General features: G+C 40.8%; 1 protein-coding gene across 8 annotated transcripts in view; it reads right to left on the bottom strand.

The window, feature by feature from the left end:
* Window positions 1–17895, bottom strand: part of AMOT (angiomotin) — a 68407-nt gene that overhangs the window by 20289 nt on the left and 30223 nt on the right. For all 8 annotated transcript variants that reach the window (XM_070366308.1, XM_070366307.1, XM_070366311.1 and 5 more), the window contains 3 exons: window positions 17198–17342; window positions 16184–16276; window positions 13382–13527 (listed from right to left, as the gene is read on the bottom strand). In XM_070366308.1, the coding sequence (XP_070222409.1) occupies window positions 13382–13527; window positions 16184–16276; window positions 17198–17342 (384 nt within the window). The remainder of the gene's footprint in view (window positions 1–13381; window positions 13528–16183; window positions 16277–17197; window positions 17343–17895) is intronic.

The raw sequence follows: 17895 nt of genomic DNA, 5'->3' as shown, positions 1-17895 counted from the left end.
CCTGGAACATTTCTGCCCCTCAAAAGTGAAGGTGCCATGCAATGGTTCAAAAGTCTTTAGTCTCTTCATTGACCAGCACTGTCCCACCAGTTCTTTTTTTTTTTTTTTAATTTTATTTTATTTGTAAACTTTACATAATTGTATTAGTTTTGCCAAATATCAAAATGAATCCGCCACAGGTATATATGTGTTCCCCATCCTGAACCCTCCTCCCTCCTCCCTCCCCATACCATCTCTCTGGGTCATCCCAGTGCACTAGCCCCAAGCATCCAGTATCGTGCATCAAACCTGGACTGGCATCTCATTCCATACATGATATTTTACATGTTTCAATGCCATTCTCCTAAATCTTCCCACCCTCTCCCTCTCCCACAGAGTCCATAAGACCATTCTATACATCACTGTCTCTTTTGCTGTCTTGTACACAGGGTTATTGTTACCATCTTTCTAAATTCCATATATATGCATTAGTATACTGTATTGGTGTTTTTCCTTCTGGCTTACTTCACTCTGTATAATAGGCTCCAGTTTCATCCACCTCATTAGAACTGATTCAAATGTATTCTTTTTAATAGCTGAGTAATACTCCATTGTGTATATGTACCACAGCTTTCTTATCCATTCATCTGCTGATGGGCATCTAGGTTGCTTCCATGTCCTGGCTATTATAAACAGTGCTGCGATGAACATTGGGGTACACGTGTCTCTTTCCCTTCTGGTTTCCTCAGTGTGTATGCCCAGCAGTGGGATTGCTGGATCATAAGGCAGTTCTATTTCCAGTTTTTTAAGGAATCTCCACACTGTTCTCCATAGTGGCTGTACTAGTTTGCATTCCCACCAACAGTGTAAGAGGGTTCCCTTTTCTCCACACCCTCTCCAGAATTTATTATTTGTAGACTTTTGGATCGCAGCCATTCTGACTGGTGTGAAATGGTACCTCACAGTGGTTTTGATTTGCATTTCTCTGATAATGAGTGATGTTGAGCATCTTTTCATGTGTTTGTTAGCCATCTGTATGTCTTCTTGAAAACTATAAAACACTGGTGAAAGAAATCAAAGAGGACACTAATAGATGGAAAAATATACCATGTTCATGGATTGGAAGAATCAATATAGTGAAAATGAGTATACTACCCAAAGCAATTTATAGATTCAATGCAATCCCTATCAAGCTACCAACAGTATTCTTCACAGAACTAGAACAAATAATTTCACAATTTGTATGGAAATACAAAAAACCTCGAATAGCCAAAGCGATCTTGAGAAAGAAGAATGGAACTGGAGGAATCAACCTACCTGACTTCAGGCTCTACTACAAAGCCACAGTTATCAAGACAGTATGGTACTGGCACAAAGACAGAAATATAGATCAATGGAACAAAATAGACAGCCCAGAGATAAATCCACACACATATGGACACCTTATCTTTGACAAAGGAGGCAAGAATATACAATGGATTAAAGACAATCTCTTATACAAGTGGTGCTGGGAAATCTGGTCAACCACTTGTAAAAGAATGAAACTAGAACACTTTCTAACACCATACACAAAAATAAACTCAAAATGGATTAAAGATCTAAACGTAAGACCAGAAACTATAAAACTCCTAGAGGAGAACATAGGCAAAACACTCTCTGACATACATCACAGCAGGATCCTCTATGACCCACCTCCCAGAATATTGGAAATAAAAGCAAAAATAAACAAATGGGACCTAATTAACCTTAAAAGCTTCTTCACATCAAAGGAAACTATAAGCAAGGTGAAAAGACAGCCTTCAGAATGGGAGAAAATAATAGCAAATGAAGCAACTGACAAACAACTAATCTCAAAAATATACAAGCAACTCCTACAGCTCAACTCCAGAAAAATAAATGACCCAATCAAAAAATGGGCCAAAGAACTAAATAGACATTTCTCCACCAGTTCTATATTAAAAGAACACAGGTCATTTGCGACTTCTGCCTCACTCTTGAGCCTGAGTTGATAACATTGGACTGTAATCTCTTAACTTTCACTCTGGGACCTTTAGGGTATCTAAAGATGCCAAATAATGAATCAAATCTAAGACTAAATGAGATCACATATAATAATTCTTTCTCTTTGCAAGTCTATGAACCATAACCAAAAACAAAAGCTGAAGCAGGCTGGGACTAAGAGTTTGAGTTCTTTGTACCCTTGTAACTTCCAAGGCAAATTCCACCATGGCAAATCCCTGATTCCATTGGAAGGAAGGAATGAAGAGAATTCCAGAGCTTTTAAAAGAAGGCATACACACCCTGGGGGGCTCAATGGTAAAGAATCTGCCTGCCAATGCAGGAGATGCGGGTTTGATCCCTGGGTCAGGGAGATCCTCTGGAGAAGGGAATGGCTACCTACTCCAGTATTCTTGCCTGGAAAATCCCATGGACAGAGGAGCCTGGTGGGTTACAGTCCATGGGGTTGCAGAAGAGTCAGACACAAATTAGTGACCACACTACCAACAACAACAACATATTTACTCTCAACATCTAAGAAGACAGGGGAAAGTACAACTTTCCCAAATTGTTAGGAATGAGCAGATGATGCTCCTTAATACTTAAAATGATTGTGGGAGTGCCTCTCTTGCTAATAAATCAACTCATGGACTCTTTCTATAGCAGAAATTCTTCCCAGCTGGTCACATCTGTTATTATTATTTTCCTGAAATCTCACTGCAAAGACTTAAATGTGAAGATATTATTGATAACATGGTCCAAAGGAAATTCAAGAATTCAGCTCAACTCTAACTTTCCAACAAATTCCCAAGCCCTTGAGATACCTAGGTAGACAGTTGCAATGTAAGAGGTTACCCACTTTACCAGCATTGCCCCCATCCATTTAGCTGGAGCAAAGCCAGCAGAACCAACCTGACTCCCTCATCGCAGAAACCAGGAAACAGATTCAAGGAAATGTGTCCAAATCAACTGCTCTCTAGAATGTCCAGTTAGACAACGATGGTACATGCCAACTGGGAACCTCTCCTTGTCTTTTACCTGCTCTCTCTCCAAATTAGAGTCGCTGAACTTTCTCTAGGTAGAAGAAAACTTCTATTTTCCTACCAGATTTGTGTTATGCTTTGCCTAGGTGACTGGGAAAACCTAAAAAATTTGCACTACATGTCTTGACATTTCCTTTCATTCCAAGGCCTAGTTCAATCTAGCCTTGTAAACCAGCTGAGGCAAGTTATAAGTCTAAATGCTTCTATCCATTAGACCTTCACCTAGGAAATAAAAGAAACAAAAATTGCCATTCTCTTTCTCTTAATAAGCTTAAACCTTTCTTTCCTGGGATATGTGACTATTTGTAATAACATGGACTAGGGCAATCGAGACCTTTAAGCCATGGACACCCCTGCCTTCTTATTTGCTAAGCTTTGAATAATTGGAGAGCAGAAAATATCCTCTATCCTTCACCTTTTGGGTTCCATAGTCCTGATGAGCTATTTAAAGCTGAATGCATTTATTTGTGAATCACTCTGAAAACCCTAGGGGAGCCATGCAATGTTAATGCAGAGAATGTCAACTATAATTACTGAGGCTTACAGCAGTTATACTTAAAGGCAATTAAAGTTAGATAGCATGCAGTTCTTGCCTTGATGGTAAAGTACTGCAATGTAAGGTCAGAGAACTGAAAAACAATCAGTCCAGGGCTAGGTGTCTTTCTCCATGCCCTGTCTTTCTTCAGAAAGGTACCCTCAATGTCTTAGCTAAGGAATCCCCAGCAGTAGAAGTCACTGAGCTAACCATCTGGAAGGGAAAAGCAATAAAGGCCTAGAGTTTTCTGAGTTGGCTGAAGACAGTTACACAAGTCAGACAACTTCCACAAGCAGGCTAAGAAAAATCCCATTATGCTTTGCCACTGGGATGGTTTTCCACAAGGTACCAGGACCTCTGTGGTTGGCATAACTCTTCTACTTTCTTTAAAGAAGAAACAGTGCAGCTCAAACATAAACACCAAGAAAGTGAAAGTGTTAGTTGCTCAGTCGTGTCCAACTCTTTGTAACCCTATGGACTGTAGCCCATCAGGCTCCTCTATCCATGGAATTCTCCAGGCAAGAATACTGGAGTGGGTTGCCATTCCCTTCTCCAGAGGATCTTCCTGACCGGGGGATTGAACCCATGTCTCCTGCATTTCGGGCAGATTCTTTACCATCTGAGCCATCAGGGAAGCCCTATTAAATACCAAGATCACCTAGTAAATGCTTAACCCCTAGATAATTTAGGATACAAAAGGACAACTGTTACATACTACCAGTGGATACTACCAGTGTAAGACCCTATAAAGATGCACTCAATGAAGTCAGCAATCTTCAAGGTTATATATTCTATGTTTTCTAGGTCTCATCTATACACAGAAAATACCACAGGTCTATTAGGCTTATTAACTCCTCTATTATCCTAGACTTTATATGCTTCATTTTTACCTTCATCATGGTAAACCCCCTTTTATTTTCTGCCTCTCTTCTGTAAAACTATCTCATATGCTAAGCTCCTCAAATGTTAGCTTGGTAATTAGGACATCCTGAGTCCTCAACTTCACGTTTCAATGCCATGAGAAATGTCAGTGGTTCCTTCCAGGTAAAGAAAGAGCCCATAGAGGAAAGTGGTTAAGGTCATGGGCTCTGGCCTCAGGCTACCCAAGTCCAAATCTTGGCTCTCCCGCTTACTAATTGTATGAAATCTGAAGAAAGCTACTTAATGTCCCTAAACTTCCATTTACTCATTCATCAGTAGCATAGAGATGATGATAATTTGATATACCTCTAGAAGGAACAAATGAGATAAAAATGAAGTGCTTAGTAGAGTGTCTGGTACAAAAAGTACTCAGAGTTGTTTTTCTGTTTTAAAGAAAAAGTTAATGCCAAATCGCACATCCTCTAGTCCTCTCAACTTGGAACATTCACTCCAGATAGCCTTGACATAGTTCTCATTATTTCAATAAGTCTAATTATCACATCAATTAAGGCATTAAAAACATAGCCATTTTGCCCCAGGAAGGCATATAACAAAGAGGCCTCAAACCCCTTGTGCAACAGAGCTTCACATATCTTTAGAGGGCAAGGCCTTTCATTGGAGATACAATTAGAAGCTGTATTCTCTCAAAATGATACAATTTGGAGGGCACTTCTGCTTTATGAGAAATATTTTTGTTGTTGCTTAGTCACTAAATCGTGTCTGACTCTTTGTGACCCTATGGACTATAGCCCACCAGGCTCCTCTGTCCATGGGATTTTCCAGACAAGAATACTGGAGTGGGTTGCCATTTCCTTCTCCAGGGGATCTTCCCAATCCAGGGATTGAACCTGAGTTTCCTGCATTGGCAGGCAGATTCTTTACCACTGTGTCACCAGGAAAGTCTGAGAAATACTTTACCTATAGTCAAAGGTACTGTTTAAATAAAGACACTTAGGCAGACATCATTCCCTGCCCCACCACACACATTTGTACACACACATCAGAAATTTCCATTTGACAGTAAATTGAAAGGTAAAGGTGGCAATCAGGAGACTTGGGTTCTAGTCCCACCTCCACTCTTAATGGTAATTTCCTTCCCTGTTCTCCCATTTGTAAAAAATGAAAGAGGTTTTCAGTTCAGTTCAGTTCAATTGCTCAGTCGTGTCTGACTCTTTGCGACCCCATGAACCACAGCACGCCAGGCCTCCCTGTCCATCACCAACTCCCGGAGTCTACCCAAACCCATGTCCATTGAGTCAGTGTTGCCATCCAACCATCTCATCCTCTGTTGTCCCCTTCTCCTCCCACCTTCAATCTTTCCCAGCATCAGGGTCTTTTCCAATGAGTCAGCTCTTCGCATCAGGTGGCCAAAGTATTGGAGTTTCAGCTTCAACATCAGTCCTTCCAGTGAACACCCAGGACTGGTCTCCTTTAGGATGGACTGGTTGGATCTCCTTGCAGTCCAAGGGACTCTCAAGAGTCTTCTCCAACACCACAGTTCAAAAGCATCAATTCTTTGGTGCTCAGCTTTCTTTATAGTCTAACTCTCACATCCATACATGACCACTGGAAAAACCATAGCCTTGACTAGATGGACCTTTGTTGGCAAAGTAGTGTCTCTGCTTTTTAATATGCTGACTAGCTTGGTCATAACTTTCCTTCCAAGGAGTAATTGTCTTTTAATTTCATGGCTGCAATCACCATCTGCAGTGATTCTGAAGCCCCCAAAAATAAAGTCAGCCACTGTTTCCACTGTTTTCCCATCTATTTGCCATGAAGTGATGAGACCTGATGCCATGATCTTAGTTTTCTGAATGTTGAGCTTTAAGCCAACTTTTTCACTCTCTTCTTTCACTTTCATCAACAGGCTCTTTAGTTCTTCTTCACTTTCTGCCATAAGGGTGGTGTCATCTGCATATCTGAGGTTATTGATATTTCTCCAGAGGTTTTGGGAGCCAGCAAACCAAAATGGTCAGCAGTGGGCCAAATTCAGCCATGCTCACTCATTTACATATTGGCTAGGGCCGTCTTCCTGCTGTAATGGCACAGTTGAGCAGCTGCAGTTGCAAAAGAAACTATATGGTTCACAAAACTGAAAATATGTACTCTCTGGCCCTTTACAGATAAGGTGCCTACCCCCAGAGTGATTTTCAAACTGTTCCAGAGTCCTAGCATTCTAAGGAGTGCTTCAGAAGCCACCTGCAATTGGTGAGTTGTAGCAAGTGGCTCGTCTTTTATTTATTTTTGGCTGTGCTGGGTCTTCCCTTTCTTTCCCTAATCCTATGATCTCCTCATGGGGTTCCTTAAATCATTCTTACTTTCTGCCTTGATCTTTTAGACCCACCTTCTCTTCCAATTTGTTACTTCCTGCTGTACCTCAAAGGTCCAATCTATGGTAGTTTACTCTTTTACCTCTATACTAATGATTCTTAACTGGGGGTGGTTTTGTCCCCAGGGAACATTAAGTGTGGAGACATTTTTGATTGTTAGATCTGGAGGTAGGTTGCTATTGGCAACTTGTTAGTGGAATCCAGGGATACTGCTCAACACCTCACAGTGCACAGGACAGCCTCCCCCATCACAATCACCAAAGAATGATCTGGCCCCAAATGTCAATAATGCTGAAGTTGAGAAACCTTGCTCTCCACTTCAGCACTACTGGAGATTTCCTTCATATCTCTCTTAGGTTCTAATTATAGTTCATTTTTTACTATACTGTTGGTGACCAGTTAATATTAAATAACTGTCAAATACAGGAACAAAAATGAGCATAGCATAGCTTAGCTATAATGCTGGGATATAAAAACAATAAACACATTCATAGATGTATTTACTTTGCTTGGAAAGTCAAGATAAGGGCTTCAAATCATTTCTATTAAGAGTTAAGTTTTTAGAGGGGAATCATAAAACTGGGGGGAAGAATTGCAGGAAGGCAACCTACTGAAGAATAGGGCAAATACTCTTGAGCTCAATCAATCATGTTTTTTCATCGCACTTCTACAATAATTTGAACCCATTCCCAAGCATTTGGCAGATCTCTTAACCCCCTTCTGACTCAGGAAAATCTGATCCCTGCAAATGAATACCACGTGATGGCATCTATTCCCTCTTTCCAACAACTGCAGATGTCTTTCAAATTTATTTTTTCAAGGATGGCTAATTTTACAAAATTACATCTAGGGCCCCAAAAGCTACCCATTTGTCTCAGTCATTTGTAAGAAACTGATTTCATCATCAACCTTCTCCATTTATTCACTGGTAGACAAGGCATAATATGGGATATTTTGGAGTTAAGAGATCTGAGTTTTCTTCTAGATGTATTACCAACTATATAATCTGTCTGCACTTTAATTTCCTAATCTATTGAAACTTTCAAGGTTCACAGTGGGGATATACTAAGTATTTGGAAATACTTAAAAAAGGTTAAAAAAAATACATGGGGGTAGGGGTGAACAGGCAGAACACAGGATTTTTAGGGCAGTGAAAATATTCTATATGATACCATAATGATGGATATGTGTAATTACATATGTTTACCAAACCCACAGAATATATACTACCAAGAGTGAACCCTAATGTAAACTATGTACTTCGGGTGATTATGATGTGTCAATGTAGGTTCATGAGTTGTGACAAATGTACCACTCTGGTGGGGAACGTTGATAATGGGGTGGGGGAGGCGCGGGCTGTGCATGTGTGTAACCAGTGAGTATATGATGAAATCTCTGTACCTGTCCTTCTATTTTTCTGTGAACATAAAACTGCCCTAAAAAAAGTAAAGTCTTAATAAATAATAAAAAATATATAATATGGATAAGTAGAGGGGGTAGACTATTATGAGCTAGATGAACACCAACATATACACACACCCAATGACTAAAGAACATTCAGACATAATAATACAGCACTAAGTCCAGTGTCACAGAGGTCATCCTTCGTTATGTCTTGATTTTCATCTTCCCTTCTACCTCCCAGAACTCCGAACACTCACAGTACCACAAATGTCACAACTGAAATGTACTTTCTTTGTTCCTCTCCTTCATACAACTAAGTTATATGTTGCATGTTGCTCCATGAGCCTCCAGTGATTTGATCTGATTTAGTCTTACACAGGAGCACATGGCTCCAAGTAAGAGTTCCCTCTGAAGCAATTTGGTAACATTACCCTGGTATTAGCAAGTTGCCTGTGTCCATTGCCAAGAAGCTGTGGTCCACTGGTAGATATTAAAAGAACTGCGGAGTAAAAAATAAAACCACGTCTAGAAACTTGCTACCAAGGGAATGGAGTTCATTCTGTTAAGGAGACTAAAGAAAAATACACAAGGCTATTAGTTTGGGAATTTCAAATGCCAAAATCAGGAGAAAAACAGAATATCAAACTCTGAGAAGTAACTTTACCTATGTTGGGAGCAGGGACATAATTTCTCATATTGAGTGCAGCTATACCTACTTTAAAGAAAACATGCTGCCCATAAATATGGAAAAAAGTCCTCTTTAAATGAAACACCCTTCAAATGAGTCAACAATTCATCAGCAGAGCACTCAAGAAGATTTCTTGCTATATACATATTTTATCTGAATTCCTATCTATACTCTCAATGCACACCTCAGATTTATAATCCATTATAACCACCGTATGAATTTTACCTATCACAGCAAAATCCTATTGTTTGAGGATTATTTTGGATGAGACATATAAATGTCTATCCCTAGGACATCTTCCTCTAATATTGGGCAAGAAGGAGACAATTAAGATGCCCTGTGGATATGTGTGATAGCGAAAATTATGTCTCTCTAAAGTCAAAGACAAGTCAAATAAGTGGCAGGGGATCGAGAAATGAGAAAATATGAGCCACGAAGAATGGTGGTGGAAATGAAATGAAACAATATGGATTTAGTGCTGGAGAACTGAGAGGAGTGGCACAAGGACTCTGGAAAATACACCACCGCTAAGGGTTTTCACTGCAGTGTCTAAATATCTGTACCAGACATTGCAGCTGAGAAAAGGTTAACACTTGGGCCCTTTTTGCCCCTGAATCTCTGTGGCTGTCAATCTAGCCTAAAGCCAAAGAACAAGGCTCACTGGCTCTTTCTGCCAGCCCTCCCACATTCTACTCTATCCCTTCCTGTGCATTCTGCTCAGTAAGCAGCCCACCCGCAGCATCTTCCCTCTTTGATCTTGCCAGGGCCTTTTCCCCACCATCCCTGAAACAATTACCCAAGCAGTAGCTCCGCTGTGGATCATCATAAGACAGTAGCCAGCCAGAAGCCTGGGCTGCCTTGAGCCTTGTGAGTGGATATGCCAAGCATCTGTCGACTCTCCAGTGAGGTCAAATTAGTGGTGGGCAGAGGGAAGTCTCTTTGAATGTGAGAATACCATGGTTGCTGTAGGACACAGAGTTCTTTTGACTTGGAGCTTAATAAGACTCCACTTCAATAGGACCTATGTGTCGTGAAAGATAAGGGCAGGGATGGAAAGACCCCATTTACCTCAGCCAGCTGCATGCTGCGTAAGCAAGCAGGATTATAGTCAATCACCAAAAAACAGGTCTGCTCTTTAGAATGATATCCCCTTCCTAGCAAGATACCATATCCCTCGATGTCAGCAGAGCAGGGTTCGTGAGAAAATCTGTGCTGAACTTGGAAGAGGAAGGAGACTGTGATTGCACAAGAAAGTTCCCTGTAAGGCCAAGGCACCCTTTCTGTATAGAGCTTAGAGCACAGTGAATGCTGAGTGTCATGGGCAAGAGACTTAATAGGATTAGAAAGATGGAAAGGATTTCAGGGAAAATACCTAAATGAGGATGTTGTAAAAGAGAAAGACATAAATAGATGCAAGGGTCTTCAGACCATCAAAGTAGTCATCATTGTTCCCTAACCATCTTTATTTTTATTTGTTGTTGTTGAGGTGATAAGTCATGTCCGATTCTTTGCGACCCTGCCAGGCTCCTCTCGCCTTGGGGTTCTCCAGGCAAGAATACTGGAGTGGGTTGCCATTTCCTTCTCCACGGGGTCTTCCTGGAACATGGATCAAACCCATGTCTCCTGTACTGGCAGGCGGGTTCTTTACCACTGAGCCATCTGTCAGTGGGCTCACAGGGCTTCCTGTCACTTAACTTATCTACACTTCTATTTTCACATCTGTAAAGCAGGTGATACCATTGAGATATAATTGATTTGTAACATTACATGTATTTCAGGTGTACAACATTATGATTCAATATATAATATGTGTCAACCTGACCATCTTGATGCAATGCTGAATAGGTAAACTTGAGTGAACTTGCACTTAGTAGGCTAAGAAAATATTCCCTAGGGAAAAAAAAAAAAAAAGCTTAATTTGGGAAAATTTCCCTAATTCTCATTTACAAAGTAGACTAGAGAGGTTTTCTCTGAAAGAACTTCTAAGGAAAATTCATGGTGCCATTTTTAAGCCATGACTAAATTATCTGTTTCTATGAGCCATAGACAGGCATCTGCCATATCCCTCTGCCTTACAACATGACCTGACTTCAGCCACCTCCAACAGATAGATATATATTTTCTGTTTGGGAATACTCTTCTTCATTTAGAAATGTCCACTATTTTTGTGAAGAATCACAATCAAGAACCCTTACTAGATTAGTTCCAAGGCTACTTACATCTTAAATACCTCCCTAATGTTCTACTTAAAATTTTTACCCCAGGAAAAATGAGACCTCGTGGGGGCTGAGTCACAGCAAAAACAAGCGAAACTTCAGTTATCAATTCCTGTCTTTGAAGATAAGGAAAAGGAATGTTTTCCTTTGAATACAGTGGAGGAGATACGTCAAACATCACCCAGGAGCAAACTTAGCCCTTATGGGGTACTTAAATGAAAAGGTAAACAGGAATCCATGGATTTTTTTCCCTGAGATGTGGTTTTAAGCCCTGACATGTGCTAGAGGTGATCTAGCCTGAGATTCTGGAAGACATTACATGGCCTCTACCTCTGCAATTCTGCCAGGTACAAGGCTCCCAGGTTATGCTTGCTGTCACACGTCCTGCCTCCTTTAGCCACAGCAACTCAGAATTTCCCAATAACTAGACTGTGTGTGAGACAACCAGTTGGATGAAGACTAAAAAATTAACTATAATTGATGAGCTTATGTGAGATATCTCTGACTACTAGATGCCATCATTCAATTCTAGCCCAATATTCAGAGCTTCTTCTTTAAATTGTAAATCCACATATTTTGGAGTGGGGCCCTGGAAAATGACAAAAAATCTCTGGAACAAATGCCCAGAAAAGCCTCAGAAGTCTGAAGCCAGAAATATATTTCAGGCAACTGTTTCAGTGAGGGCTTCCCAGTGGGAACTACAGATTAACATCGTCTCCATACATGTATGTTATTTCCATGATTAAAAGCCAGTTACCACTGAGCCCTCAGACACTGAAAACCAAGATGGCTGCAGAGTCTTTATCACCAGTTTATCTCCAACTAGATGGGCATCCTTCCTGGAGAGGCAGTGGGCTGTATATATACCCTAATCTCAAAGCAGTCTGGACAAGCTTCCCATAGTCTGTTGAAAAAGAGTGGCCCAATGAGTAAAGCAATTATTTTTTTTAATTAAAAGATGCAGAGGTTTACTAAATCTGAACAAGCGCCCACATTTTCTTTTTGGGAGTGGAACCAAGGGATGATTCAGATGGGGAGACAGGCAGCAGGGTCTAGGGAATGAAGAGTCATGAGATTCCAGTTTTATTCCTGGCTCTGTTAAGAGTTGCCATGTGACTACCAGCAAGCTACTTCTCAGTGGGTCTCTCAGTTTTCCCTTCTCTAAAAGAACACAGTCTTAACCCTGTCCTGTAATTTACTCTGTGATCTCCTTGCAAAAAGGGAATGGAAGGGAATATATGAGTGTGGTGAAGGGCTAGCTAGAGGGAGTGCTAAGCTCCTAAGACCTGGACACCAGGCACGTACAAGTATCCTTCATTTTCAATAAAGAAACTTGGCAGTATTTCTGATCTAGACAACTGATGAAGCAGAATATTAGCCTGACTTGATGCAACTTGAAGTTTAACGATTAAACAATTCAGGTTAAAGGACATCATAGGTTAGATGGCACCATCTATTAGAAAAGTTACGAGCCCACAATGCAGCTCGAACAAGCATGTTAATACCCATAAAAGAATTCAAAGGGTATTTATAAGTCAGAAGATCTTTAAGAACTAGAACATTCTTACTGAGGGAGAGGAAGCAGTCAATGAATGAAAGTAGGAGAGGCATCTCACCTATAATAGCCAGAATGGGTAAGGCTTTGTAACTGAACACTTTCTTTTTTAATCTCAAGTTTGTAAAGATCCCAACTTCTTATAACGGAGGCTATTTTTTTCCTACTAATTCCAATTTCAGAATAGACAATCAGTGAGATATATATATATATACATACATATATTTGTGTATGTATTTTGTGTATATATACACACACATACACATATATGTGTGTGTATATATACACAAAATACAAATATGTAAACATATACACACACATATAGATATATATGTATATCTATCTATATCTATAGATACAAATATATACACAAAATCTGTCATTAGCTTAATTTAAGGCAAGATTAGCTATCAATACATAGAATTTGGAGAGGGAGGGTAGTTAGCTTATTATATAAATGAGCAAATGAAAATCACTCCTTGACCTTGGTAACTTTCAATTCTGAAGCAAAAGGAAGGAACTTGAAGAGAAGAGACAAAAACTCCAAGTCCAGTCACATCAGTTGTAACTAGAAGTAGCAGACAGCACCTTCCTGTCAGGGGATGATGCAGCTGCCACTTTGCCAAAATGGAAGACCCCCCCAACCCAGTGCCATCAGTTTCTAGCTCTTCTACCCTCAGGCTCACATGCCACCTGAGGAAACTACACATACCTCTTCTTCCAGCTTTACCACCTTGGCTTGGGCATTGCTCAGGGCCTGGTCTCGGATTTCGATGTGTCGCCTTTGGTCCTCATTGGTAGAACGGGCAGTGGCCAGCTCCGCTTCCAGTTTCTCCTTCTCACGCTGGCTCTCCTTATCTATCAGGACATGAAATATTAATACTGCCATTCCAGAGCTGGCTCAAAACCTTACCTGAGCAAAACTGATAGTCACACCCATTCCTGGACATTTTAGTGTTCTAACACCCAGCGACAAGAAGCAGGACACGGAGATCTGGACTCTTACCACTGGTTCTACCACTAAATTGCTGTGTCAATTTAGAAGTCACTTAACAATGGTGGTGGTTTGTGCAGAAGCAATGAGGAAACAGATGTCAAAAGTATTGTGAAAAATATTATACAAAGGTGAACACAAAAACACATACAGACACACATATATCAGAAGAACAGGTAGGCTTGTCTCCTCCATTTTATTTTTTCAAACAGTCTTGTATTGGCCAATGAGCCATTGAGCCTCCACAAATTTTCCCCATCATTTCCTCAATAGATAGTCTATTAAATCAATTTAAAAATCGATATTAAATCGATCAGAAAAAATGGTATTTCATAAAAATGCATAAAACTGGCAATGTCACCCTTTATTCACTAACATAATTTTCAAACTGAGGTCAATCTGAGATCACACTGTAGGTACACATGACCATGACACACGGAGTTATGTCCCATGCCTTTCTAGGTCCCTCCGCTTTTAACTCTGACAGACCTCACACAAAAACTCAAATGAGCAGTTTTGATTCTCAGTGGCAGGAAGAGTGCCCTTCCTCTCAAGACATGGATACTTAAGTCTTTAGGAGAGACTTTATTTGGCTACACCACAGGCATGGCATGTGGGCTCTTAGTTCCCTGACCAGGGATCAAACCTGCGTTCCCTGCCTTGGAAGCTCAGAGTCTTAACCACTGGACTGCCAGGAAAGTCCCTGTAGGAGAGACTTTAACTGGGCAACCTACCTTCCTTCTCATCTTGACTTTACATACCTATTCAGATGTACCTTGGGAAGAAATAAATATTTGTTGAATACTTATTGCATACCAAGTATTGTACTAACTTAATCCTCAGAACAACCATACACAGCAGGTGTTGTATTATTCTCTTCTCCATTGTGCATATGAGAAAACAGAATCTCTGAGAGCTTGAGTAATTTGTACCATGTCCCACACCCTTAAGGCCAAGTTGTTCTGAGCTCTTTGTACTGTACCAGACTGCCTTCTCCTAGGATTAGGTTGGTCTGGCCTGTCTAGGGGGGCTTTTCAAGAGTGTTTTCTTGGCTCCTGCCACACTTTCAACCATGTAGCACCCTGCGGATGCCCAAAGGCAAAAGAAATGACAGAGGCACACAAGTCATGCCCTCTTCCCTACCTACTAGGCTCCTTCCAGGACCATTTGACAGTCTTGGACCCTGCTGCTAATACAGTTTGATCTACTAAATGACCACATGAGAAACCAGCAGCAGAACTCTCAGGACACCTGAAATACCATCTCCACACAGGGAGAAGTGTGAAGTCAGAGATCCAGGGCCAAGAACCCATACATTCTCTGTGTTTTAAACTGGGAAGCCACCACCATCTCCACCAGCAAAGTAGCTTCCAAAGGACACCACAAAAGCAACTTCACAACAACTTACACTAAGCACTGATGACACCAGAAAAGCAACATTCCTTCCTCTAAGGCAAACTGACAAAAGAACAGGAAGCTCAGGGAAATGAGGAAGGAAAAAAAAAAAAAGCCCCAGTTCTGAAGCCAAAGCACAAGAGAGCAACCCAGGAAGGGAGGGGGATATTGTAAGTGAAGATCAAACAAACTTGTAAAAGCTGACTGGAAGCTGCATGGAATGACTTGAAAGGGTCACGTGGAGGCCCAACAAAGATGCGGCCTGATGGATCCCCACGAAGTACTTCTCCAGCTGAGAACCACACTGGTGGAGGCCGAGGGTAGCAGCCACCAGGCCTTGGGCATCTGCAGAAGTCAGAGGAGATAATCTATTTCCTCCGGACTTGTCTCTCCCTATGGACTCAATCCACTGTGTAGTTTTTTACTGCTGCTTTTACTGCGGCAGTTGGAAAGAATGAAGCATTGTCTAGCTGGGTGGAGTCCATTAGGGACCCGATAAAGAAAAAGATTAATTCATTGTCCTGGTCCTAGGAGTATTTCCAGACAAAGGAAACACTATTAGGAGGAAGACATAGCTCTGCCCTCCCGCACAACCTCCAACTCCACACTAGAGTCACTAGTTGAGGCCTTAGCCGTGGTCTCCCTCTAGTTCCCCTTGCAATCCTCCAATATGGAATCATATGATATAAAAAGGGTGTTGACTGGAGCCCCAGGTACAGGTTAGGTATTCTAAGCACTAGTCTCAGTCCTACGTGGTAATCTCATGTCTTCCAGAACCAGCAGATGCAGCCTTCAATGATAAGTGCCTTCAATATGAAGGGATCCCAAGTTTACCGAAGTCCTTTTCAGCTAGCTATGACAAAAAGCCAGAATTCCAAGGGGCTTCTCTGTTTTAATACAGAAGGAGTTATGTTGATGTGACTTGATGTTGTGGCAAGCAGCCTTCGTGACCAGAAGGAAAAAAACACAATCTCCCAACTTGATGCCTGAACAGGAAAAAGAATCCTTAAATGACATTCACTCTTCCCTGGCTGTTTTAGGGGGCTATATAGAACTGCATAACCTTTTCATACACCTCACTCCCACTCGTACATGAATACCTGCTGCTGAAGCTTTCAGACTTACTTTTTGCAAAGAGCTGAGAGATGGTTTTTCTGGTATCTTCTGACCCCTCATATTCCTTCTCTGCAAGCTGCTTGTTGGCCGTCTCCAGACGCTCTGTGGAATTTGGAGACAATCAACAGGGCCCTGAGGACAAACTTCCAAGCACAAGCTATTTGCCCTCTAAATACTGATCTTGAGCAAAACAAGCCTGTCTCTTCTTATTACACAAGAAGGGGTGACAGAGACAAAGGTTTGCAAACGTGGATCCCAAAACAACACTAGACCATGAAGGGAAAGTAGGAGGCAAGTACTTTAACACTTTCACTCCTCACTGACAAAACCTAAGTCCAAATTCCTAGATTCCATCCAAGAAATCTGTCCCTGAATATATGATATTTTTCATTCACTGGGAAAAAAGAGCACCAGAGTTACTATAAAATGTTTAAATTTAAATGTTTATAAAATCTTTAAAGCTGGAAAGGAAGACAAGTAGCATAGACTATGGGGGCAGGCCAACTGAGTCCAAGAGACCTGAGAGGAATACCGTCTGATTTACACATCAGTTCATCCCCCTTTGATTAAGAAAGCTTAGGAATAGACATGACTATAGTCACAAAAACCTAGCCCGTCTATGCTCTGCAATTTGCTGACTATCCCAGTGCGCTGGACAAGACCTAGAAGCCTTACCATGTGTTCCTTAGCTTAGCCCTTCCCTTTACCACCCTTTTTTAAAATTGAAGTATAGTTGATTTAATTGTGTTAATTTCTGCTATACAGCAAAGTGATTCTGAGATATATCTATATACACATTCTTTTTTATATTCTTTTCACTGAAGTTTATCAAAGGGATTTTTTTTTTTTATTGACTGCTAGAGGTACTGGTAGGCTCTGACCTCCCTTTCTATCATAGAATATTGAATATAGTTCTCTGTGCTATACAGTAGGACCTTGTTGTTTACAGTAGGACCTTGTTGTTTACAGTAGGACCTCGTTCCCTTTAATGTCTTGACTGATGCCTTTCAGTGATTCTCTCACCTCTCAGATCCCTGTTGAAGTCATGCATTCTCCGAATCTCGCCCTCAAGCTTGTTTCTCATTGCTTTCTCCAGGGCCTCTCTTTTGGAGGATGACTTGACAAGGTTCTCATATGCCTCTGAGACTCGCTGGATTTCTGTCTCCACCTGAACAACAACAAAAATGAAAGACAGTGATGATGGTAGGAAGTGGATGGGGGAAGAAGATCTGAAAACATATATGCAAATCCTTAATGATAACTTCTCCCAGGGATTCATGGATAGCCAGGAGGCAATCATAACACAGTCAGAGGGAGCAGGGAGGAGGGTTCAGGATGGGGAACACAGGTATACCTGTGGCGGATTCATTTCGATATTTGGCAAAACTAATAAAATATTGTAAAGTTTAAAAATAAAATAAAAAAAAAAAGAAAAGTTTTCAGGATAAATTTCTAAGTTCAACCTCAAGCTCAGTAATTAACTTACCAGTCCCCAAGATTTCCTTAGGTTAAAAACAAATATGTTTATCTGTCTTCAGAGAAGGTTGTAGGAGAGGATAAATTTCATAAGTATAGTTACAAATGATTTTCCTTTCCTTTCTTAATTTAGAAAATAATAATAATGTATATAGTTACTGCAAAGCATTTAAAGGGTTTTTATATGTTTATTTTGATCTGGGCTGATATTGGCCTACACAAGAGTACCTCTCCCCCATTTTAGG

The sequence above is a fragment of the Bos mutus genome, chromosome X, assembly GCF_027580195.1.
Source record: "Bos mutus isolate GX-2022 chromosome X, NWIPB_WYAK_1.1, whole genome shotgun sequence".
NCBI classification, from domain to species: domain Eukaryota; kingdom Metazoa; phylum Chordata; class Mammalia; order Artiodactyla; family Bovidae; genus Bos; species Bos mutus.
The sequence above is the reverse complement of the archived record's forward strand: the minus strand, read 5'-3'. Positions and strand labels throughout refer to the sequence as shown.